The sequence below is a fragment of the Sturnus vulgaris genome, chromosome 3 (assembly GCF_052056855.1).
Source record: "Sturnus vulgaris isolate bStuVul1 chromosome 3, bStuVul1.hap1, whole genome shotgun sequence".
NCBI classification, from domain to species: Eukaryota; Metazoa; Chordata; class Aves; order Passeriformes; family Sturnidae; genus Sturnus; species Sturnus vulgaris.
The window spans coordinates 83,152,400-83,178,980 of record NC_142245.1 but is presented as its reverse complement, the minus strand read 5'-3'; the positions used below and the strand labels follow the sequence as shown (position 1 = coordinate 83,178,980).

Here is a 26,581-nt window from a genome sequence, read left to right as displayed (position 1 = left end):
CCTGTATGTACAAGAACTGGATACAAAAGTGAACAGATTTTTTTCAGTATATCTTGGGAAAATACACAATGTTGGTGCCTGCAGAACTGAAAAGAGTGCATCAGTACCGTTTTTTAAAACAGCAATGCATTCAAATTTTAATAAAAGAAAGAAATTGAAGAAAAAAGTAAGAAATAAATTTAATAAAGAAATTTAAAGTTATTAGGGAACTGTGGGTAAGAGAGTGTTCACATCACTTTAGCAATCTTTACTTTGGTTGCGTATGAAAAAATTAACAAAACAATACTCTAATTTAACAATACTCAAATTAATATAAACTTGCTCCTCTCAAACTTACTCTACTACATATAAAATTAATCCATCATTATTAAAAATTACAGAATCTCTACAAAGCATCTGAAATTTATTTAATTTTCAGATTGCTTTCAATCTCAGTTCCTTCTTTCACAAGAAAGCAAGCAATTAAGAGCACAGGCATAGAGTATAGTACTCTAATAAACTTAAGAGATGCAGTCTTTTGCATACTTGTTCTTTTTATTTAATATATTTTTTTCCACCATGATTTTTACTTTTCAGTGGCAATTGCCACAATTTGCAGGTGTTCCTGAAATCTGTATTTTACAAGCTTTGGATTGAGGGTGAAGTGTCTCCTCTATATTAAGTATACGAAATTCAAAGCATGGTTCTCCTTTACCATTGCTAAAATTTACTTCCTTTATTCCAAAACATAGTTGATTATTTAGCTAGAAAAACACAGATAAGCATGTGCAATTAATAGATAAAAGTAATTTTAAACAAAGAAGACATAAAATTCTTTATGTGAACATGAAATATATATCCTTCCATTTTTTTAACCAGCAAGAATACACAAAATCAAATTCCTTTGCAAGTTATATTTAAAAAAGAGCATGTCACTTATGACAATTTAATTCTCAATACAACTTATTTCCTTCTCCTTAATCTATCCTGCTTTCATCTTTTCTGAAAATGTATTCCCAGCTCTAGCAAAAAGCATGATTTAGATATATCCCATAACAGCACACATATGATTTTTAGGGTGCCATGAGAGAAAATACCCAATTCTCTATTTGGAGATTTATTTAATGTGTTAAGGTTAAGAATTGTGACGTGAGTTTTAATATAACCTTTCCACAGGACAGTAAGTCAAACAGTAGACAACAGCAGTAGGGTGTATTGATTAATAGTGACAGATTCCCTACAGCAAACCATGTCCCTAACACCAGATTTGCAGGGATTTCCCCCCACCTCTGAAAGCAAACCATGTTGTTTATTATTAAGAACATATTGAAACATCAGTACAGACATGCTTCTTCTTCATTCTGGGGAAGGTAAACAAACTCCCCTACCCTGGTTTGTAAATTCAAAACTGAGAAGAGGAATGTAAATTTATATGACTCAACTTCTTGAATAAAATTTTATGCTTCCTTCTGTGATAAGGTACAGGTGCACTACTTACCTTAGAGAAAGTAGGTATTTTGTTTTCTCTTGGAATGTGACTAATGACATGCTTTCTTTTCTCCTCTGATCGATACACCCTTACTTCTTCTTCTCCCTTTGCTGTTCTCCATTCTTCCTGCCTACTAGAAAAAGAAAACTGAGATGTTAACTTTAAAGGACATTACTACAATTGAGCGGATCTATTCCAAGCCAAGGAATAGACATTCAACATCTGTATCATTCTTTGAACAGCAGTTTTTCACTTTACAGTTAGCAAATGGCTTTAAAATTAGCTTTTTTCAAACAAAGTAAGATTTTCATCTTATTTCATTAAACTAGAACAGTTTATGCTTGACTATGGCAAGTAGTTTTTTTGACTTACTGATTTAAGTATTCATCACAAGAAGTAATTACTGAAAAAATTGAAGCTCCAGTTTGGAAATTAAAATTCATCTAAGGCACCTAATAGTTTAGGTCAGTATTCCAGCCACAGAATGCCATATTATGAGAGGAATTAAAACACAATCTTATGCTACAAGTCAGAAAATATTGAGGCAACTAGATCCCATTGCCTGTACAAGTTCAATTACTGCATCATTCATTAAAAGGACAATTTTTACTCCAAATCATTCTGGAATTACAAGATTATGCAAGTGATATATGAACAAGTGATTTCAAACTGAAACAGATTTTATAAGAAATTTGAGATGACAATATATTAAAAAAATGACAATGTGAATGGTGATAGGAATTACAAAACTCTTCCATTTAATTAAGTTCACTACAGTAAAATTCTTGATCTATGTTTACCTGGCCACACCAGAAGACAGCTCAGGCACTACAACCCTGCGACTCCAAGCCACAAGGTCCCGCTCAGTGGCTATTTCACTCCTTGGTGCATTGCTGTGCATCTGCCGCACACCTTCAATTTGTCCACTGCGCCTTAACCCTATATTTGGTGGGGAATGTACTTCTGAGGTAGAGCTTACAGATCCTAAAAAGTCAAAGCACAACAGTTCTTAATCTGAAATTCTTAGGGAAGCATTTGAAAATAAAAACTTGGAATTAAATGGAAAAAAATAACATTACTTGATCTATTACTTCAAAAGAAATCATATTAACTGAGTATAAGCATTTCAGCAGTTTTTACAGTCACCACAACACAGGCACAAACAGCTATTGGGCTGCATCACTCTGTTTAAAAATTCACATTGAAAAGAAGCAGATGTTCCAACAATCTGAAGCGAAGCAAATGTTTGCTTCTTTAAAAATACCTTTGAAAACATTTATGCAAAGCTGATTATTGCAACTGCACTCTAGATCTGTGTTATAAAACAGTGAGCTATCTCACTGAATCAGTGTACTCCTTTCAACAGTCTTCTACCTTCAAAAAAAAAGGAAGCCTCAACACTGGAAATTAGAAATCAAGCTGTAAAACTTACAGACAAAAACTGAAATGGTCAAGGGTTAAAAATAACCAAACCAACCCAAAACAAAACCACACAGACATGCAAGAGCCTTCGAACACCTACACAGTATCAAAATATCAACATTTTTCCATATCCTTTCTCACACAAACTAATCGTATTTACTCTAATGGATTGCTAACCACAATTTTTTAAATGTTGAAAACTACTGCGTACTCTAGTGCAAGACACTGAAACTGGAACAACTTTGCAGAGAAACAAGTGGTTTCTTCCACTTTTCTTCCTCCTGTGTCCTTATTTGAAAAAAATCAGATTTCAAGCAACCAGATGGCCAGTTCCAGATTAAACAGTAGGGTAATTACTTCTAAGGGAACACAGCTCCTGCAATTCCCTGAATGAGGAGACAATAGCAAAAATAAATCTGTAATCTTAAGAACTTCAACATTTTGCAAAAGGTAAAGAAAAAAAAAAAGGAAAGCTGTACTATTTTCTACAACTCCATACCTCCTTTCTACTAGTTTAATAAAATGCACAGATCATGGACAATATAAAGGGATTTATGCTTTCCAACTCCCAGCCCCAACACCCAGTGACCTACCTCTGCTTATCCGGCTGGTGCTACTGGTTCCTGCCTCCCCAGAACGTCTCTGGTCCTGCTCTTGCTGAAGTCTTTGAATCATGCTATCCAATGGACTAATTTCTTGGTTTACTTGCTGACTAAGAACTTGATTCAATCCTGTGAAGTAAAATATACAGAACAACACACAAATGTAAATTTTTAGGAAATTCATGTTACAGACAGTTCATCTAAGCTTTGAAACAAGTACAGTAAATTCTCACATGCGTAACTATGGGTTAATGCTTATTTTTCTAACAGCCATTTCTTAAAAGAAGACAACTTCTTTTCTTTATATATTTGAGAGCATTATATTTTCTGGAGCAAGGTCAAGATGACCATATTTCACTTCTAATAAAAGGTTAAATTTGATCAAGTGCCAGCAAGCCACAGAAGCTTAATACAACTGTTGTTTGTCAGCTCAGTCAATGCAAATTGTTCAAATGAAAAATTAGTCTGCCTCAAATGCATTAAAAAACACTTTATAGGCTTCAATGAAAGAACTACATCAAGAAGGTCTAACTGAATTAGAAAATAATTATCTAGACTGTAGAACACCAAGTAGTAAAAATGTTTAATTGAGCTCCACATGGACATAATGACCACACAGATCAAGTAATGGTAATTTTCTCTGGTATGTAAAACAGCCAAGAAACCTCCTTTTGGGTAGGTCTTGTGAACAGAAGATGGGAAACAGTTCCAAAAAAGTGATTACAAGGTGATATTACTGTTTCCAGCAAGCAAAATACACTGCACATAAGCATGAACAACACAAAACCTGCTTTCATACTTACAATGATCACAAAAAACAGAGAGGTAAAGAGAAAAAGACAAGGGTTACAGTACTGATTCAAAAAGAAGTCAGACATCTCCACACAGAATAGTGAGATGGTGGAGTGGAATGGTGGGAAGTTCTAGTAAAGAGAAGCAGAACTTGCAAAACTTGGTAATGAGGAATAACAATGTTCGAAGAAACAAGATATAGAAATTATTTTTCCAGCATGATTCCAAAGAAATATCACAATATTTACTGCATTTTTCAAGATCAAAGACTAGATATTACAATAATTATGCTATGAAATGAAGAGCTTTGATTGTGTGGCTGCACAGAAGCTGCTATCTCTTTACAGTATGTAGAAAAAAAACATATTTAAGATCGTGTTCTCAGGCTTTAAAGGTTATTGAAGTCAACTTCCCTAAAGCAGCAGAACCCTGGAATAATGGAATGAGATCTGGTAGCACCACAGTTGGATGTTTTCTAAGTCACGTGAGTGAGACAGATCAATTTGTTAATCTCGTGAGCAGACATACTGTCTACTGAGAACAATGGGAAACACTACTATTAACCCAAGAATGAGCTTAAATAAGGAAACTGCTATCTAAACAAAATGAATGTTTTTATGTATCTAGCATGTGAGACAATGTCTTAGCAAGAAACAGCAAGTGGTTTCTTTTTAAATAACATAATAAAGATACTGGTGTATACTTGATTTTTCCAAAACATCTGGTTTGAAGGAGCTTCATGTTCATCAAGGCAGTAAATCAAGTACTACTATCCGAATTCCCCCTACTCTTACAAGTCCCTACAGAAAACTTAACAAGAAATAAATTGTCAGTGCTCTGAGTGAGATGCATCAAATCCCACAACAAAGCTCCAGAAAGAAAGTGAACTTCCTTAGTGGAAGGGAACATATATATAAACGCTGTTTAGGTCTGCATACAACTGCATTGTTGCTATATTGTAAAAAGATAGAAAAATGTCTTGTGTCTCTCCATCACCTATCAAGCTGGCAGATGGCTCCCTGCTATTAAACAAAATGCTATGGACATCATCTTCCTATAGGCATTCATGTGTCATGCAGACAGACCACTAAATTTAATTTTGTTGGGTCTGTGTGCAGAGTCTGACTTGTTTCAAGATATATTGAAGGATGTGCCCGGGACATTTTCAAATTTGGAGAATTTCACGATGCAATGGATTCACACTTTAACTGTAACAATGAAGTAAAGTGGCATCCTTCCCTAAAAATCAAAATTTTTTCAAAGCCACTAGCCAAGAAATTAACATTTAACAGGAAAGATATTTTCCTTCTTACAGTTGCTTCTCAGCTAGCATTTCTTCCTGTATTTTTGGAAGAAATATGTAAATCCTCCTCTAAAAATATTTAAATATTCACTGCCCTATAATCCTGAGGGCTACAAATAAGGATAGAGATTTTTTTGTTAAAAAACACTCTCAGTTACCCTTCCTGGAATGTCTGACACACCACAGGCTTAAGTATCAGGAACATATAAACTCCAATTTACAGGAACAGTCAGTTTTCACATCTTTTGAAGAATATCCAAATAGTTAATAATGCTTATTTTGAAAACATTTAAAGCTACTTTCAACAGTCACTGTTTGCTTATTCATACTAATATAAAACTAGTGACAAATAATAAGCAGGCCTTGTTTTTGCATCCCTACCCATGCGGAACACCTTTAAGCAATTTCCAACAGCCAGCCATTGGCCCAATATATGTGTGTTCTTCTCATGTCATGTGCATGAGAATAAAACTTTCAAGATTTCTAGATTTTTGTATCTTTATCAAGTCCTCAGGTCTTTAACCAAATCACCATAGTTTAAAATTAATGACTGTCTTCAACTAAAAAGGAACAGAATTTTGCTTCTTTCAGATGTCTTCTCATTTTTCTGTTCTTGTAGATGTTACCTTTTCTAACATATCTGTGGAAGATCAGTCTATTTCCTAGGTTTTCTAAAGCAGGAAATCTTATCCCAAAGAGATAACTGAGAACTCACACAGCATTGTACATTGCTCCAGTAACGAAATGAACTCCTAGCTAACTGGTGTTGTAGCATCAACTAGTGCCAACTTGATTGATGACAATACTGCAAATGAAATTGTCACAAGCAATCAGTGCCAAAGACACTGCAATTCTTCCACACTACACGAACTACTATGCCCATAAATAAAGAAAAAGGACAAAGTGAAAGTGTAGAGCAACTGAAGGTAACTAGATAAGACTACTGTTCAGTGAAGTGAAATTTTCCATACCTGAAGATGTCACTCCCATCTGAGGAATAAGCTGTTCCTCCCTGCAGTTCTCACGACCAGGAACTAGTCTTTGATACCTTGCAGGATGAGGGTTGCCATCCACATCAACCAAAAATGGGGGAGGCATAAGGTGTGGAGCCTGCTGTGTCTGTTCATCCAGGACAAAGTTGTTGGCATCACGGATAAGGGGCCGATAATCACTATGAAAGAACATCTGATCTGCTATCTGTAAACAAAGTCATTTTGTAATTTTTTTAAAGAACCTATTACAAAAGCATACAGAAGAGAACTGCCAAAAATATTTTTAACAATGGTACTCATGGTCACTTTTGCAAAAAACAGAGCTATAAGCTGATGTGTTTATGTCAGTTTAAAAGGGAAAATTGAATGACTCCATTATTATTTTGTTTCAAAGCACTCTTTTCTATGTTACACCGCAAAGAGAATAATCCACATGTTTGAGAGTGGGAAGCATTTAAGAAGAGGGGAATGGGGTAATATTTAACTACCAGAAGATATCTGACCAAATACAGCATTAATGTAAGAGTTTATAAATTTTCTTCTATAGTCTGAATATATGACAAAATTTTCTAATAATAAAAAATTGTGTCACAGACTTATGAGATATGGTGCAGGCAGAAAACTAGGAAAAATATTTATTACATCAGGGAATTGCCAAATATTTTAACACCATCAAAATATGTATACCTTTACTATAATGCTAGATATCAGAAAAAGTTTCAGTTGATAAAATAAAGCCAAGATAAAAATTGAATTTTTCACTAAATTTTCTTTTTTAATTCTGTCCACCCGCTCCTAATTTTTTATTATTATAGATGACTTTCCACAGACCCTCAAGACTGAAGAATTTTTTTGTCCAAATAAATACAAAAAGATGTATGCTCCATCCCTCGCTGGCACATGTATCTCAGTATTGTGCAATAAGAAAGATACTGAAGTGCAAGGAGAAAAGAAAAGGTGAATAAAGAGAAGCTGATGCATGTACTACACATCCCAAGACTACCTACTGGCAAAGAAACCCTGTGGCAGCCCATGTTTTTAGCTGAACCATGAACAAGTGAAATTCAAGTAATAAAATCATCATTCACACAAATTAAGATTTCCAGTGCAGTATAAAAACAATTAAATTATTGACTCAATGCACAGAGATGTCAAAAAAAATCTCATCTTTTGAGCATCGAGGGGCATGCCCAAATTGTCATAGAACATCCTCTGATCTCTGGAGAGTATGCTCTATCATGCAACTTGTTATGTAGAAATCAGTAAGGCAGATTATAGCAGCTACTCAGAGGTCTGATCTCTCAATGACAAATGTCTCCCGTCCTGGAACCAAGAAGACCAGAAAACAAAGATGACAACAGACATTTGTCAATTATAACATCAGAAAGTGCATCCATATGAAGAGGATTTTTAAAAAAGAATTGGGAAAAAAAATAGGAATCGTGGGATTTAGACTTCACAAAAACTTAGAAACATAACAACAGGAAGAAATTGGAAAGATACAGAGAAAGATGTAATGGAAAAGAATTCACTTTATAGATTCAAAAGACTACTCTTACAAAATGCATATGGACAAGGTGATACCCCACTGCAGTAAAAATCCAACTGGATTAAATCTTGCTTCCAGAGTCCTTGTTAACAGAGGATGAATGAAAAAGATAAAGGTGCTTTCATGTGTCTGACTGACAGAATCAAGGCTTGATTAATACTTTTGTTTCTTCATCTCACAATAGCTCAATATGATAGAGACAGAGGTCCCCCTAGAAGGACTTACAATGTCTCTGAAAATCATAATAGAATATACATTACTTACACCTAGTATAAGTATTCCTACTAAGTACTTCCCACACTGAGAAAGAAGGAGTTCCCGATGGCAAGGTCATACAATCTTAGTTTTATTATGTTGTGTCTTAGCTGTAACAGTGTAGTCTGCATCCCAGGTTTTGCCAGCAAGCAAAAAGAAGACCTGGTACAAGATCACAAGGGACTTTGTTGCAACTACACTTCTGTGTACCCTATATTGCAATCATATAATAGAGTAAAAAACAATTTTCTACTCCATAAGATAACATGGCATTTCTTGGAGAATACATGGTCAGGACAACTCTCGGGTAGAATATCCCTACTGGAATCCAGGAAAATATCTTATCCTGAGAAAAATCAGAAGAATTAGACATTCCATCAGAAAACCAGCCAGAAGTACTAACAATGAGACTTATTTGTTTATATACTATTAGAGATCAAATTCACGACAATAAGATGCTATCACACTACCATTTGCATATGAGTCTTCTATTCATATGACTTCACAAACCCAGCTTGGGAATGAGCACAAAAGAAAGCTTTCCACAAAGTCTGAGCTCTATAGCATGCTCAGTTTTTCCAAATGGGTGCAGTTACATAAAGAGGTTTTCCCCAGTCCTGTACCAATCCACTGTACATGAACTGCCAACTTGCAGCTAACTACTATGGTTTGGGCAGTCTGCAGGAAGAAATGCCTTGGAAAGCTCAGAGATCAGGCTCCCTAGGAAAGTTGTCATGGCACCAAGCCTGCCAAAATTAAAAACCATTTGGACGATGCCCTCAGGCACATGATGTGCTTTGTGCAGAGCTAGGAGTTGGTGATCCTAGTGGGTCCCTTCCAACTCAGAATATTCTATGATTTAAAATCAATAGAATAGTACCTTACACTTTAGAACTGCTAGGCATTCCTGGACAAGTTTCCACCTAATCAAGACCTCCTGAAGTGCACATGCCCTGTTGACAGCGAACTCGGCTCAACTCTGATAATGACACGCTCAGATTTCGGTTGAGATTAGCTCAAGGAAACCCAAACAAACAGCACATGTATTTTTTTATTTTCCCCAGAAAATAATTAATTCACAAATTCACAAAAATATGTATCATATTAAAAAAAAAAAAACACCAACAGAAACAAAAACAACAAAAAAAAACCCAAACCAAAACAAACCAAAATAAAAAAAACAAACTCCAAACAAAAAACAAACACCCCACCCCATTCACCTTCATTGTGGCCAAGCTCACACTGCAGGGGAAAGAAAGCCTAGGCATTGGTTCCAGTCAACTAGGAAATGTAGATACTATGTGAGCATACCATGAAAAATAAAGATGTAGAAAAACAAGAGCTTGTTCTCTCAGTGGAATTAACACTATCTCAGCTATAATCACTGCCATTTCAAAAACGCAGGAATACAGAACAGGTTACCACTCTTCTTTCTTCTGTAAAATTAATTTCCCCATAGAGATGGGAAACACTTTAAAGGCCAAAAAATACACATCCTACCAGATCACAGTCTGACAAGATGTCTGAAACCCTCTCCAGTATCTGAGGGGAGAAAAACAGAAAAAAACCCCCACCATCTCCAGCACCTACCTACCTGTAGTTACATTTTCCCATAAATCAGGTCAGACAAAAACGGAGGTGATGAAACCACTCATGGAAGACACCAGACACTTCCAAGCTGAGTTTTCTGTGAGTGGAAGACTGAGATTAAAGTGGCAACAAATACAAGTTGTATTTGCTCCTATTTCTTCTATGATCAAGAATGCCAAGAGTAACATTGGCACAGCAACAGCTGTAGAGGATTATTTTAAATCATTCAATAAGTGAAAAATTTAAAACAATCTTTTCTCAGCAGCTGCAGCAAAAAACCCCAAGAGAGCAAAGGGTCTGTAGAATTCAAGCAGGGAAAAGCAGCTATATTCATTCTACGAACAGATTTAATCCTTCACAGGTAAATTCTCAAATGGCAGTATAAAGAAAAATTCTGATCTATCATAATGAAGACCAAAAGACTCACAGTTTCAATTTCATTTCCAACATTTCAAAGTAGCAGAGAACAACATACTTCCAAAACAATTGGAGAGAAAAAGAAACCTGAAATAATCAATCCACGGACATAGTAAGAAAAATGTACCTATTACAACAGGCTTTAAAGTCAGGAACAGTAAGAATCCTGAAACACAAAGAAAATTATCTGATAATCCTGATTTTCCTTGCCTGTGATGTCTCTACTTATTTGTTTTATTTGGAATGGAAGGGGAAATCATAGATAGTAATAACTGAGGGGTAGCAGCTTAGTACTGAGGACTTCAAATCATAGTTGAGAAACAAGAAGAAAAAATAAATCCCCAAATGCAAATCCTTCTGTAAGACTACAGAAAGAAATCCAGTCGCTTACAAGCTTGTTTCCTTTTGCTCTCCCTCCTTCAGGTCCCTCTGCACTGCTGTTTGCTAAAATGCTTTCAAAACCAGCCTGAGTCCAAAGATCCAAAGCAGGAGGCTAGATCCAAAAAACAGCACTTCACCAATAGCATTCAAGTGTCAGCTACTAGAAGCAGAGATGAAAATGGAGCAGATAGGTCTACTTAAGTCTTAGGAAAAGGGAGAAGAGAACACACTTCATTTCTTTCCTGGGGGATAAAAGAAGAACTAAGATCTTGTGGACACTCCAAACCTGTATGGTTCCCAGAGCATGTTCATCCACAAAGGAAAAAAATAACACCACATATCTTTACAGTCATGAGGGTCTGTGGCAGGACACCCACACTCAGAATACACAATGTAGACTATGACATTAGAATAAAGATATAATATTTTAATCACACTAATGGTGGAATATTGCTGTGTAAGCACAAAGGCATCCATGATGGTACTACATTAACAGACATAAAATTGCATCACTAAAACACAGTACATTTTTTATAAATAACTCTCCCACAGGCTATGCAATATTTAAATACAGATAGCGGGAATTAGTTCTGTTACACACTCATTTTTTGGGGCTTAGTTTGGAGCCAGAAAAGAAATATTTCAAGTAAAATGTGTAACTATTATCAGTTCCACTGCAGCTTATTCCCATTATCTATGTGGATCCATTAGTAGATATGTGTAACTTTGTCACTTAAGAGAATAGACAGTTACTGGTTAATTTTGAATTCTCTTTTTAAATTATTGCTATTACTATAATTTTGAACTTCCTATGTGAACAGTAGCTTAACAGAATGTTTCCATAATTTAAAAAAAAGACAGTGAAAGAGATCTCATTGTCAACAACAGACATCCAAAACATCCCATATTAATGGCTCAAAATTGCATCAAGATATGCCCTCTTGAAATGAAGCTCTGAAGAAAAGTTTGCACAAATGCATTCAACACAGACAAACATTTTGATTTACATCTTGCACTGTACCTTGTCATATTTGCTACTGGAACCAAAGCCAAAAATCAGAAGGTGACCGTGAGAGTCAGTACATGCAAAATGCTGTCCATCAGGAGAGCACTTGCAGTCAAAAACTGCACCATGTCCTTGTCCTTCAATCTGAAATACATCAACATAGAAAATAATTAACAGAAATTAATAATTTTCATTATGAGTCTCAAAACTGTGGTGCTGACATTGAAAGTTCTTACAAAATCTGTATGACAGTATACTGCTAGATGGAAGTTACTTTAAAACAAAGCTTACTTTTTTAGCTATTCACTTTCCAGTGAATTTTGTAATAATGCTCATGAAAGATTCAAATTGATAGCAGTAGAAACTGACAGACTTTATCCACAAAGCAGGCACAGTATAGGAAGTGAAAATAAAAGCTTCCCCTTGAACGTCCTGCTAATGAACCTAACCAGAGAGCTGGGCCCAGTTCAGGGCTTAGTCACTACACCCTTTCCATCCTCTGCCTTCTTGCTAAGCTACCCCAGTAGCAGTGGCTGCTGTGGTGTTTGTGGAACACCTGCCCCCTGGAAAACACACTGACAGACAACCCACATTACACAGCTTAACAACTACCTGCTCCTACTCCTAATTTATTGGAGTGGGGAAGGAGTAAATTTGCGTAAAAACTCCACCTTTTATAGGAGAACTGCAAAGATTTTAAAAAAGGAATTTTTACCTGATACTCATTTTCTGTTTTCCAGTTCCATTAAGCCAGAACAAATGGGTTTTTGTTTTTCCCTGCAACCTGTCAATCAAGCAGAGGTGACCAATCACCACTCTGAATTTTCATGTCTTCAGCACCTCTTCAGAAAGCCCCTTTCTATTCTCCCCAGCAAAGCACTTTTGCATTTTCTTTAAAGAGACACCAGACAAAATTCTTTCCCTAACTGTGGCAGGCCTATATATTGCCAGGAAAGGGAAGAAAAAAAACAAAACAAAAGCAAAACACAACAATATTCAGCCTTCAGACAGTAACACTATGCACTTCTGCAGCACCTTCCAGAGGCCATCAGCATTATTTTAAAAAGTTAACACATCAAGCCTCAAAAATCCTGTGAGGTAGGTACTGTTTTCATTCTCTTACAGGCTGAGACAAAGGCGAGAATTCTAAATCTTTTCCCCACAGTCTTACAACAAATCCACACCCCTGCACATCCCCCCAGTGAGAGGCTGCTACATCTATTGCTTTCAGGACTTCCTTACTACAGGTAATTTCCCTAAAGGCAAATGAGTTTTTGGACTAGTAAAAGAGGAACATAAACCAATGCAAGTTTTATGTTCTATTTTGCCCATTATTCCAGAAGAAATGAACAGAAGGATCTCACAGAAAGAGATGGAAAATAAAAAACAGAACTTCAAGCAAGTGACACTAACATCACAGCAGTCAGGAATGCAGAATTAATTTAGTCTAAGCAAGATCCAACTACCATAGCAAAGTTGCAACTTAGTGCTGCTTTTGCATATAGAAAGGTCACTGTATTAACGGGAGACAGTTCGGGAAAGCAGGAGAAAAGCAGACAGAATTTCACCACAATAATCAGCTTTGCAGAAATTTAAAAAAAAAAAAAATTGTAAAAGAAATATTTTAGAGATATAACAGATTTCTGTTCCCTTACCCTTCCCTCCAACAAAGGAAACATCAGTGTCAAGCTTCCTAATGCTCTAGTCTTTCATAAATAGAATTTCGGGGTTCAGCCTAAGTTTTTAATACGTTTTGTTTTACAAGGAAAACAATACATGTGGGAAGAACTATTTGCTAACCATGGTGAGGGAAAAAACGAGAAACAGGAAAAAAATCCAAGTACCAAGATGATGGTTTTTTTAATCCTTTCCATCAAGAAATGGTTCAGATGGACCATTTTCAAGAAACCCCTGGAAATTAGAGAGTTAACTGGAAAACATAACCTTCTTATGTAAAGGAAAAGAACAGTCTTCTACTATTTGGGAGCAAGTACAATGTAAATAGTTTTAATCTAATCGTGCCCAGAATCTGGTTTTTAAAAGTGCTTCCAGAAAGGGCAACTCTAAGACCTTTCAGTACAACTCTTCAAGTCTGAAGTTCAAATACTTGGAAATAAAGATTTTTATAAGAACAAAAATTACTGTTGAGGACAACTTTCCATGATATAATTACTATTCTAAATTAAAGAACAAAGCTACCCAGTAGAATTTGCTTTTCAATGAAACTATTTCAGGATTAGTGACAACTTACAACAGAATTTTTTCCATAATAAAGCTAACACAGAGGAGCTAGTAATTTGAAACAGAAACTAAACATTAAGTTGCAAAAAGGGAAGCTGTAGTAAATCAGTGAAGTTGTTACTTCAGCAGGCTAGATAAAGAATCTCAGCAAGAAGGAAGCTGCCTTCCCCTCTCCATCCCCTTTAAATCAAAGATGCAAGAACTACATAAAGACTGTATCCCAAGAAGATACAAAGTGCTTATTCTGTCTGGAACCGTCCCCTGCTGCATATAAGGATATCTATTGTGAAGGGAAGAGACTGCTCCCATGTACAGAAAAAGCACTGGTTAACTAAGAGCTGTCACAGAATCACAGAATTGTTTGGGTTGGAAAAGACCCTTAAGATTATATAGCTCCAACCCCCTGCCACGGGCAGGGATACCTTCTAGACCAGGTTGTTCAGAGCTCCATCCAACCTGGCCTTGAATACTTTCAAGGATGGGGAGTCCCCAGTTTCTCTTGTCATCCTGTTCCAGTGCTTCAACAGAGGCTGTGTCACAACAAAAGGCTATGAAAAGTGAACGTGTTAAGACACTCCTGTTAGCAAAGCAAGTAGCAAAGATTTTTCAGCTACAAACAGGGAAGAACCAGTGATGCTATACAATGAGGTCTAATTAAAGATTATCTTTAGTCTCAGCTCCAAGAATTAAGAGTCCAGTTTGCCCATATTTTCTCTAACAAGGAAACTTGAACATTGGTGTAGCCCAAAGGGAGGAATGCTGATGAAATAGGAGAATGAAAAAAATGGAGGACTCTTTTCCTCTCAGTTTTGAAGAAAGCTTATCGTTTGCCCCAAAACCAGGAAGAATAGAGCTGTCAAGCTTGTACACAAAGCAATGTCTTAAATGCATAAAAACTATTTGTTGTATCAAAACAGAATAATAACACCTACATAGCAAGCACAATAATAAGTCTTTTTGATCTGTTATCAATATATAGCATGAAACAGCTACACCCTACTTTTCAAGGAGAGTATACGACATGGGAGAAAAAGAAGGTAAAAAAAATTCAAATAAGATGAAAATTGATAAAGAGTAGAGAGCACCAGAGAAATTTAACAGACTTTCTTCAGAAAAATAAGTAATTTTTTAATGCTAAGAAAATATAACTCATTCAATCTAGCTAGATTTCAAGGGCATAATATGATATTTAAATTTGATTCAAATGATTGGGATTAATAGGAGAAATGCAGAGTAGGTAAACTTTATAAAGAAATGATAAGAGTTACTGATTTTGGAAAGACATACAAAGCTAAAAGGATGTCATCACTAAAGTTTCTCAAGTCAGGCCTTTCTGTTATTGACTAAAGAAAAAATAAGAGCCCTTTGATGAAATGAACATTAGGGAATCATCCACTGAGAACAGATTTGGGACAGGAATTAAAAGCCACCAGCACAAAATGCAACAGAGCATGAACCTAATAAGATGGTTAGAAATAACTTACTAACACATTTACTGCCAGAAAAAAAATAATGAAACTCAGTCTACATAAAATAACACTACATATTTCTATAACATCTTCTAAGACAAGTCACCAGCACAGTTAAAAAAAAAAAATTAAAGGAAAAAACTCAGAAAAAAATCAGTGAACTAAAGCCTCTACTAGCCTGAGGTAGAATCCATCCTTCACATTAAGGAACTGAAACAATTAGTTGGAAACACAGGGAAAAAGATCACTGTGTAACCTTAGCAACATATGACACATAATGCAGCAAGAAAACTGCAATTCTAAACCAGACTAGAAGTGCCTCCAGAAGACGAAATGCAGATGTGCAAGACAAATAGACAATGCTAAGAACAAAGTCTTCCAAAGCAGTACACATAATTTTTGCTTCAAATGTTCAAGCTAAGTCAATTCTAAGCAGAACAGTTATAGAGCCACTCATCATGATAACAAAACCAAAGAGCTCAGCTTCTTTATATGAACACTAAGGAAAAAGGACTATTTTGTATGTCTATACTAAAGACCTTTAGCAGGAAGAGAATTAGACTAAAAGACTTTAAAGAGGATGAGAACTTCTCTACTTACATGCATAGGACCAAATGAATATTAGTTACATGCAACATTCAAATTTGAAAACTGAAATTCAGATTCTAATGATCACAACAATGGCATGCTAGAACAAATTTCTAAAACTAGCAAAGAAGCAGCACTAATTGTTATAAAAAGCTCTTTTATAAGTGATGAAACTACATCATAACTGTTCAAGTCAAATCAGCCTCCAAGTATCTACAAGTTCCTTTGCAGGTTTGTGCTCTCCTTTGCTTGAAGGAAAAATCTTCCATCACAGCATGCTTCCAAGAGTCAAAAATTAACTACGGACTTTGTGCAAAGTTAAAGGAGGTTGTTACTCATTTGGAGGAGTGGAAAGCAGACTTACTTTTAAAGCCAGTTTATAAAAAAACAGCAGATCTTCTACACTACTTCCAGAGCAGTAACAAGAGATTAAATTGTAGGAAGAAGACGGAAAGTAATTAAATTCAGAGTAACGTATTTACTGCAAATGTTTCTATCTTCCTACGATCCAAGTCAGTTATTTATTTAAGAATGCAGCATATGTCTTGAAAGATAGATTTATTACTTAAAAAGTCTGATAGGTCACCCACCCTGTGGATGGGGTGCCTGAAGTTATGTAAAGGCTATATACATAAATTTATTTACAGACTTTTTTTGGTCAATGTTAAAGATGTTTCTTATTATATATCCGGCAAACTCAGTACTGGCTTTTTTTGTTGTTTTTTAAACTATTAACACATTATGCTGGTTTTGTTCTCCAGAATCTGTTTCTCAGTATGTGCTCTTATTCAAAGGTAGAACCTCTCAAAAATTGCAATCCATTTCAGTAGGACTACAGACAAACTGATTCAAAAAAATGCGTCCATAGCCTTACTTATGTCATTCTGTATTTCACATAACTACAAAACTGACTTAAAAATACAATCCCATATAATTCCACTGAATTTGAAAGACTTTATGAAGGCCACAACATAAGAAACGCTATTTTCAGATATCTAGTTCCCACTGGAAATTAGAATACATTGCTCATATAAGCAAGAGATGTGCCCTTTTGACATTAGTCAAAAGAAATCACCTTGTAGCAGAAAATACACACGCAGAGCATTCTGCTGAGGTGTTCTAAATGGAACACTGCTCTTTTGACATGCACTTCCAATCTTTTGGTATGTCATTTAACCTAAAACTAATCAAGTAGTTGCTACCAAAGACCTAGGTAGGCCTGATAGGTTTACTGTTTAAAGGAAAGGAAACAATGTTGTACATGATATGATAATGCTATTACGGTTTTGGAGTTTGCCAGTTTGCATTGAAAGTAGAAGTAGAATTAGAAAATAAGAAACCACATCACACAGATCAGTGGAAGGTCAGACTTCAGAAGATGGGGCAGGAAAAACATTAAGATACATAGACATAAGTAGCCATAGCATAGGAACTGCCTTTAATGAAGTGTCCACTTAAAGCTAAAAATAAAGGACAGTCAACAGCCAGCTCTCTGAAGGAGCAAGAGCACACAGAAAAATCCAATTGCAACTCAGTAGTCTCTGCTTGATTGACAACTTGCAGGAAGAAACCCTTTTGAACTTAATCAGTTAATGCCATAACACTGACAGTAAATTCTAAACAAAACAAGGATTATACTGCACTAAAACATTTAAACAGTCATTAACAGGGAATGTGTGTGTCCAAATTCACAAAAACTAGACATCATTGCCATTATGAAATACATTCCTACTACACCCTCCATGGGGGTTTCTAATACTTCTGACTGATTTATATAAAAACATAAAATGTGTAAAGAGGGCAGAGAGACTGGGCAAGGAGACAACCAACACATCACTGCATCCAGACAGTCTGATTCTTCAACTGTACTGTAGATTCTCCATTAATAGGATCAAAATTATACCCTCTACAATTTCCACTGTAGAAATCAGGAAAATTCTTGTAGGTTGCTTCAACTTGACCTTTTTATAGTCAAGTTCTGCACACAAGGACTTCTGTCACTGCTTATGCTAATAGCTCCAAATCAATATACAACATATCCAAAGTGCTCAAAATCTAAGAAAGAGTTTCTATTAAAATTTTTCAAAAGATACATTGTTTAAAATTAGAGAAAATATATAAGCTTAAAAAAGAATCATGCCATGCAACTATCACACATCCTGGAAAAGTAATTAAGGACTTGGAAAGAAATGCATGGAACCAGGAATAGCACCAGACAACTCTGCTTTATTAACAATCAGTTAGCTACACACTAACTTGGGGACAAAACACTTGGACATTATTTTCAGCAAACTTATTCCTTAATTTCTGTGTAGCCATAACTTTCAACCTTAACATCATTGTGTGAGATGATTTTAGGGTTGAGGTTTTTTTGAGTTTGTGTGTTTTGGTTGTTTGCTTTTTTTAAAGTATATAACATGTATTTAACATATAATATAAAAAACTTATCTACATTTATACACATTTGCTTGTATCTGTCTTTGAAAAAGCATATATTCACCATGGTAACTTCACGTATTGAATGTAAAACAAAATTAGAATGAATGTACTCACTTTCTTCAAAGCTTTCTCACTGGATGCATGGTAATACGCATTTTCAGTTTCAAAAACAAGTTTAATGTTTTAAATACAATTATTGCTTTTTTGAATTATGTATTACCCCATTTCCTGGTTTTATGCCAGCATATCCAAGCATAATGTTTCACTACTACATCATTTGAAATAAAAGCAGCATTTAGAGAGATACAACTATAATCATCACATAGCCAGATGAGCATGACCTTACAAGGTAGGTTAGTATCTGCTTCCTGATTCTACTGCTCCAATTGTATTCAAAGGCAATCAAATGAAATAAAGGAATTTCAGAGATCACCTTCAAAACAACCTTATCAAATCTACTTTTTGTTTCTTCAGCCCAAGGCTTCTCAATAAAGAAACAACAGGAAAAAGAAAACTAAGGAGCAATACAAGTCAGAGTTTTTTCTTTACTATAGCATAGTCATAAGAGCTTGGGTCATAACTTCAAGATTGGCCAGGAGCTCAAGAGATCCAAAACTAAGTTTGTGAGCATATTATCCTGATCATATGAAAACACTCTTCACTGCATAATAAGTTAGAACACAGTCAAATGAAAGCTACTAGAGAAAAGCTGAAAGTAAACAAGTTTTAATGAGTGGTCCTGCACCATTCCAAGATCCTTCCAACACATCTTTTCTTCTATCTAACTTTTGCAGCGGTAACTGTTAAAAATAGAGTAATGTTGTAACCCTTTAAGTGACAAAGCAGATGCTGGAGTCTTCTCAAGTAGGCACACAGAAATTTCCCAGCAAAGTAAATCTTTTGTTCTTCACAAACAGTATTTCAGGAATAACCAGACATAACCACTACAGCTTTTCAAAAACATCTAGCAAAATTTATTTACACAACTGTCTCACTTCATGTACCTGACATTGATGTACAGAGATTAGAAATTTAATTTACAATTAATTGATTTTTCAAGTACCAATATATAACCCTTTCTCTAAAAATTAAATAGCACTGAGAGAGGCATTATGCATGTTTGTTTGAAAACTACATAAGCTGCGGTAAATTTTCCCCTCTGGGGTATTTCCTCTTGAATTTGTGGTAAAACAATTACATTAAGTCAGTCATGCTAAATACCTGGTCTTCATGTCTTGCTAGGAAATCCTGACCAGCTTTCTCAAGCACAGCTCAGTATTTTCACCTTTCTGATAACAAACACTGAACCATCATATTTGAGACAACATTACAGAAGCCAACTCAACCTAAGAGTCAAGTTGGTAAGACAGGATAAGGCATTCAAATTTTACAATTCTATAGCTGGAAGTAGAAGGTGTTCGTATTTTATAATTCTATAGTTAAAACGTTTGTAGAGACATTAACAATTTTACCCTGCTGCAAAGCTCTGAGTTTTTTTCTTATTTGGTTTGGGGTTTTTGTTGGCTTTGGTTTTTTTTCCTAAGGATTATTAACTTCTGCAGAACTTTTCTAACTCCTGCCAAGAACATAAGCAAAAAAAATCAGCCTTTCAAGTTTGTTAGATGTGATGAAGTAGCTTATACCTGTTGCACTGTATGTTCAACAACAGTTTATATATAAGTTCTTTAAAGAGTTTTTCAGTGCCAATAACTTTAGAGTCGCTATTCCCTATTAATACATTTGTTAAAGAGAATGACCACATTTAAGTTCTGATGTGGTAACATAACACCAAGTCATATAATTTTATCTTGCTGAAAGAATCCATAACTATTTACATAAGGTTCCAGTAATATGTTCTTTTATCCTTTCAGAAACAAATTTCCTCACTATTTCTCTTTTAGCTGCCATGATCTTAATTTAGAAGAAAAAAAATCCAAAAAAGAAACATATCTTTGTTAATGAAGTTAAATCCAGATTTAGCCTAAAATTTTAAGTAATTTGCCTCTGGGCTGACAATCTTAAATGAAGTTGGACAAAATAATGTGCTGCTAAATTTATATAAAGATTGCAACCACAAAACTTTAACTTACTAGAAAACTGTCACTTTTCAATTCAGCTGCTCACATTGTACCTGTTTTGATTTGATTTTTGACACATATGGGAGAAACGATGCTCATCACACTAACCACATCTTTGAATAAGCTATTAAATCTGTTTTTCAAATAAACACTAAAGCCTGTAAATTCTTACTTTCTTTAAAAAATGTTCATATTTAAGGTCTAGGTTTCATAACCTGTTGAAAATTAAAACATTGTTACGAGCACATGTAAATCACAAGTCACAAGATTTCTAGTTCTGGATACAATGTCTATTTACATAAAATGTAACTAATGCATTTTAAAGGAAAGTGTGGGACTCTTCATCATGAGCTTCTAACAGAAGACTGCCTAGAAACAAAGAAAACAGCTAGGATTTTGATACAGAGACTCAGAGCAAAATATGCCCCAGTTAAAAAAAATTAAAAATTAAATCACTATTCTTTTTCCTAGGACCTATAAGAAGCCTCTTCCTACCTTAAATGAACTACAGCTATCAAAGACATTATTGTCCTTCTAAGTCTCAGTGAAAGAGCTTATCTTAGTTCCAGGATCAGGGTCTTTCAAAAACAGCCAAGAAATGGAATTGTGGCCTCTTTCTTCTCCAGTAGCAATGCAACAGGCATCCCTCAGGCCTTGCAATTTTAAAGGTTTATTTTGCTTTATTTCTTTTTCCTGATCATTTCTTTAAAAGTGGGAAAGAGGACATAAGGATGGCAAATACCAATTCAAGCACTAAGAGTTACCCTGCTATTCTTGAACTACCAATATGATTTCCAGGACAAGCACCATTTACTAAGTGGAGAGTAAGCATTTACACAGAGGAGAACAGTGGTGTTTCTGGGGGAGATTAAAGCTTCTCTTTCACAAATATAACTGAGTTACTTGTCATTTCAAAGGAAGCTGAAGGTGGGAAAGGGGAAGAGCAGGTTCAGTTAGATTTTTTTTTTCTTTTTCTTCCTCTGCCTCCGAAAGAATCAGAAGGTTGTTTCAAATAACTAGTTTAGAGTTCAAATTGTATGCATTTCTGAAACATACCCTTGGTATTTCTATATGCTGTCATGAAACATGCTTTGGCATTCAGAAAAAGACTCATCATACAATTCTCAACAGTTAGAGATATACATACTGTGATGTATAAGTGTCAAAGGTTAAGGCGGCTTAGCCTTCCAGCAAGTCAGATAGTCACAAAAGTAGGAGGGTTTTGAAGTACTCAGATCTGTGAATTTCATACCAAATTGTAAAAAAAATTTCTTTTTGTATCAGCATTTCAAAGCGTTCCTCACAATACAATGGAAGAACTAAGGCCATCTTAGCCCTGAGTTCCAAGGGAGTTCTGGAACTACCACCCAGAGCGTGTTAAGGATACCCTAACACACAACAGTGCCCGGAAAGACTCTCTTAGCACTGAGGTAATGTCACAAGAATCAGTCCAGACGAACACTTCACAACTGGGAACACATTAAGATTACAAATAAGCAAAAGGCTGACCTTGACAGGCTGTCAAGCACACAGGAGGCACCCAAGGCACACAGATTATGTCAGACATAAGAAGGCTGACTGCTGGCTACAGCTGAGCCTGACTTCTCAAAGAAGAGACTCATAATGGCAGTCAATCAAGTAAGACACAAGAACAACACCTAGTCATGAAAGATCTTTTGTTATTGGTTCTCACTGGGTATTTTTTTCTTAAGTCTGTTGTCCAGTAGAATTTTTTTTTCTTTAAAGGCTTCAATATTCCTACTTGATTAATTTCTACGTTACACAAAGTTTTCTTAAGCATCATAAGGCTCATCTTTATCAAAACACAGGCATCCTGTTTCAGTAATTACAATGACTACTTACAGAATCTGCCTAGTCAGGTATCAGATTCAGGCAAAGCAACAGCATTCAAAGACACAGTAAGAACTCCAAAATTCTATAGTGACAAAAATTTTTAAAATGCCTGCTCTCCCCTAATCTTTCATTCTTGCTACTGTAGTAGCATACTTTCATACTTTCAAAAACATACTTTAAAGTAACAGGAGTCCCCATATGTTCCTGCAGCTGTCCATAAATCTATGCTATAAACCAAATTATTTTTTAAAAATTAACAAACAAAAACTAAAATTAAAAAAAAAAAAAAAAGGAGAAAGAACAGAACTACAGGCCTGTTCATATCCCAGGAAACTTCCTTCAATATTCTTTTCTAGGGCAGCCCACTCACAGGACAAGAACTATCAGCTTTATCACAGGAGAAACCTATTCTCCAAGGCCCCAGACAAAATGCTTTTTGCAAGCAGTCTGGGTCAGCAGAGCCCATCCTCAAGAGGTACTGCTTAGAGAAAAGTGTGCTTAAGTGAAACTGCCTAAATCCAAAAACTAACAATCCAGGGCAGCATTGTAACACCACAAACCTATTTAGGGTCAGAACTCAAGGAACATCAATACTTAATGTCTAAATTATAAAACCAACAAAAACCCAATCATGCATCCACCTAACATCACCAGATATCTCCATTTAGATCTATAATATTGTGTCCCTGTAGTTTTTTTTGCCTTCATGCGCTTTCAGCATTGAGAAACTTTTGTCTAAAGCCTAGGGGCTAAGCTGCAGCATATGCCATCCAAGTGCCAACCCTGGCATTCCTAACAAACCAACAGTATCAGATCTACTGGGAAGTAATTTAGTGGGAACACCTGAAAGAAAACAAATGCTATGAGAAGAAGTGAGTGATGTACACTTTCTATTTATGACCTGATGGAACAGGAATCCTGCAAATCCACAGGCTTGTCTGGAGGCAAAGAATTTCTACAATTTTGTAATTTACCTAGAATATGATTTGTATACCCAAGAAATCTAGCCAGTGTCTAATCCACAGGCTACAGATTCACTTGTCTCCATAGTGGCACAGCTTGGGAAAACTGGGAAGAAGTCCTGTCTAGGGCATTTATAGCCAAGATGCTCTCCTGAGTAAGCAGCAGATGTTGAATTGAGTGCTTTACTACTTAGGATATAACGGAATCTAGGTCTTCCATTTCCTAAGTCTAACAGCTAAGGTAATCCCAAAAAATAAGTGCTACCTGCTCCTGTAGGCTCCTTTAGGAAAGCAAGGACCTCACTCAATTGTTGGAAAAGCCTTACCACTCAAGGGATCCAGATGCCTCATTGCAGCTTCGAGTAAGGGACTGCATTTCAAATATATCTTTATGTACATTATCATGCAGCTGCTTTCACCAGACTGCCCACCATTCAGTGTATTTTTTCCCCTGGATCATCCACCAAGACACCTACAGCTCATACACTCCTCAGCAAAATGAACTACGATTTAAACATTTACAAGAGTCTGCGCTGTTCTTCTGTAGCAACAACACTCTTTTTGGGAAATACATAAACTCTGAAACAGTTGGCTAAAGGAACCACTTAAAAATTATTACTCTGTTTCTTCAGAATGCTTCTTTGTACCTGGGAAATACAGCAGATGAAACTGCCCTAATAATGCACCAAGAACACATTTTTCATTAGCAGCTATCTTAAGTCAGGACTGGTGCAAATATGACATAGGCCAAAACCCAAACACCTGTATCTGCACGTACAATTTAAAACCATCTCAGCATCTTGCTGAATATCAAAATTGCCTAAAATACTTTAACTTCACACTCTTGATATTTCTATTGCAAATTTCACTCTCTGACATATTGAATATACTCCCTGAGTGTAGGTGACTCAGGTCACTGAATTAAACCAGTTCTGAATGTCCATGGACTCCAACACCAAGTTATGCAATACTTACACAACTAGACCAAATAAAATTAAGACTGGAAGTGAAAACATGAAATATATAAAGCATATATACTTACTGAGAGTACCCCATGTGACAGCATTTATGGGACTCAGATTACTATTAATGATAAGGACCAAAATCTGGCAAACAGACCAAAGATGCTTCAAACAGACCAAAGATGCTTCAAATTAACCACAATTATGACAATTGACTTAACAGCAAATCTTCCGATTAAAAGCCTGGGAAAGGACATTCTGCAGGACCACTAGGTGACCAAATTGCAGCCAGCAAGGAATAAATAAATGGAGGAATCAGTTTATGTTAAATACAAAACAGTGTATTTGGTTACTATGATTTTATTTGAAATTTCATATTCATTGACTGGATAAAAGAATTAAGACTGACACTGCTTGCATCCCTTGGTGTTTTGTTTTCTTTTTGTGGTGGGGTTTTTTTTTGGGGGGGTGGTGTTTGGTTTGTTTGTTGGGTTGGGTTTTTTTTCATGTTGACAATGAAGGCATTTGGAGCAGGGTAAAAAGTAATTTAAAAATACCCAACTCTACTTTAGGGATTTGCCACAAGGCTTTAGATGTACAAAGCAATCCATCTAGGATAGAAATACCTGACTGGACTAACATTAAACCAACAATCATCTATGATTTTGCTAATTCAACCAACTCCCCCATGTTCTGCAACATTTTTCAAGGAACTCCTGTTACGAGAAAATCACCAAGTGCTACTTCTGGTACCACAGACCAGGCAATGATAATGAGAGATTCTTGAATTGTAAAACAGATATTTACCATTTGATTTGCCATAGAGGAAACAGAGAAGATTGGTAACTCTGTATGAATTCATGCCCTCCTGCAGCAAACCAGAACACTTTGCACCTCTGCAGAGGTGACTGCACAATGTCCTCTGCCTGCCACCCATCACCTAAGAAAACCTCTAATTTCCACCCATGTCTTTTGAAGCATCAAATACAGAAGACTGGCTGGTGAAATATTCAGTCCATAAAGAGATGCTTCTCTTGCATAGCTAGTTCATACAGTGTAATTCCTTGATTTGAGATGAACTGACTGCCAGATTTACAATTCCCCTTACCTCACACAGCAGGCAGACTTTCTCATATTAGTTTCTAGCATAAAGCACAGATTACTAGCTGCTAAGATGTTCTGATTTTCTACTAATTTCTCTGACTCCAAAGATCTTAAAATGTATGTGACTACTACCTTTTTTTAGGTGTTTATGTTGCCTGGCACTCTTGAAATAAATATTTCCAATCTTTTGGGGGCTGCCTAATACCTGTAATTTAGATTCTGATAGCTCTTAAATGGATTTGCTTTAAAAAGAGCAGATAAGCTCAGAGTCTTCTGACCTAAACTCCATGAAAATCATCATACATCCATTGGAAGTAGAACTGGAAATTCAATTCAAGCTAACCATGTCATGAGAACATACACCTCAACTGGCAAAATTGAGTAGCACCAAGTAATGAAGATACATGCTCATAGCTCCAATATGATTGTCTTGGATCCCTCATAAGCTCAGTTACAGAAATCACTGCAGAGAGAACACTACTTAACCTCAGTCATTGCTGAAGGAATCTAGGTTGCACTCTTTCTGATTAAGATTGGCTCCATTTTCTCAAAGACCTTATGAACTCTACTGCACATCTCAAAACCTATCTTTAGGTTCAGTGACCTTCCTGGCTTGAGTTCATTTCTAAATATCCTTTATCTTTTTGTAAACTTATCTGTAGTAGGTCTCTTCTTCAGATGATCTTTATGCTGGTCTCCAAGACTGCCATTACACTACAGCTAAAACCCATTTGCCTGCTCTCAAGCATTCCAAATAATTGTGGCTTTTGTAATTTTGTCCATAAGACAAAGTCTGAATTGCACAATACATCATTACCCTTTTGAGGAAAAAGATACAGACAAAGACCCACTTAATATCAAGAAACAGATGAAAATACCTATTGTATTCATCTTGCAGGAGAATTAGTTTAGTGCAGAACAGACCAAATTTGAAACCTGCATGTGGAGGAGCTCTACACAGAAAGGCTGAGAGTATTCCATCCAATGGGCCAAGGCAGCATACAACAACCTTGTATGAGATCAGGAGACTCCTGAGCAGCTTTAGCCAGATTAAGAATTAGTAATGCAAAAAATAAATCAAATTCCACCTTGGCTCTCCACAGGCAG

The 26,581-nt window shown here is 35.9% G+C and overlaps 1 protein-coding gene across 2 annotated transcripts in view; it reads right to left on the bottom strand.

Annotated features, from left to right (window-relative positions):
* The window catches only part of PHIP (PHIP subunit of CUL4-Ring ligase complex), a 106,803-nt gene that overhangs the window by 40,856 nt on the left and 39,366 nt on the right, over nucleotides 1-26,581 (bottom strand). For both annotated transcript variants that reach the window (XM_014870196.2, XM_014870197.2), the window contains exons 16-20: nucleotides 11,793-11,921; nucleotides 6,559-6,784; nucleotides 3,484-3,621; nucleotides 2,269-2,452; nucleotides 1,478-1,601 (exon numbers count right to left, since the gene is read on the bottom strand). In XM_014870196.2, coding sequence (XP_014725682.1) covers nucleotides 1,478-1,601; nucleotides 2,269-2,452; nucleotides 3,484-3,621; nucleotides 6,559-6,784; nucleotides 11,793-11,921 — 801 coding nt within the window. The remainder of the gene's footprint in view (nucleotides 1-1,477; nucleotides 1,602-2,268; nucleotides 2,453-3,483; nucleotides 3,622-6,558; nucleotides 6,785-11,792; nucleotides 11,922-26,581) is intronic.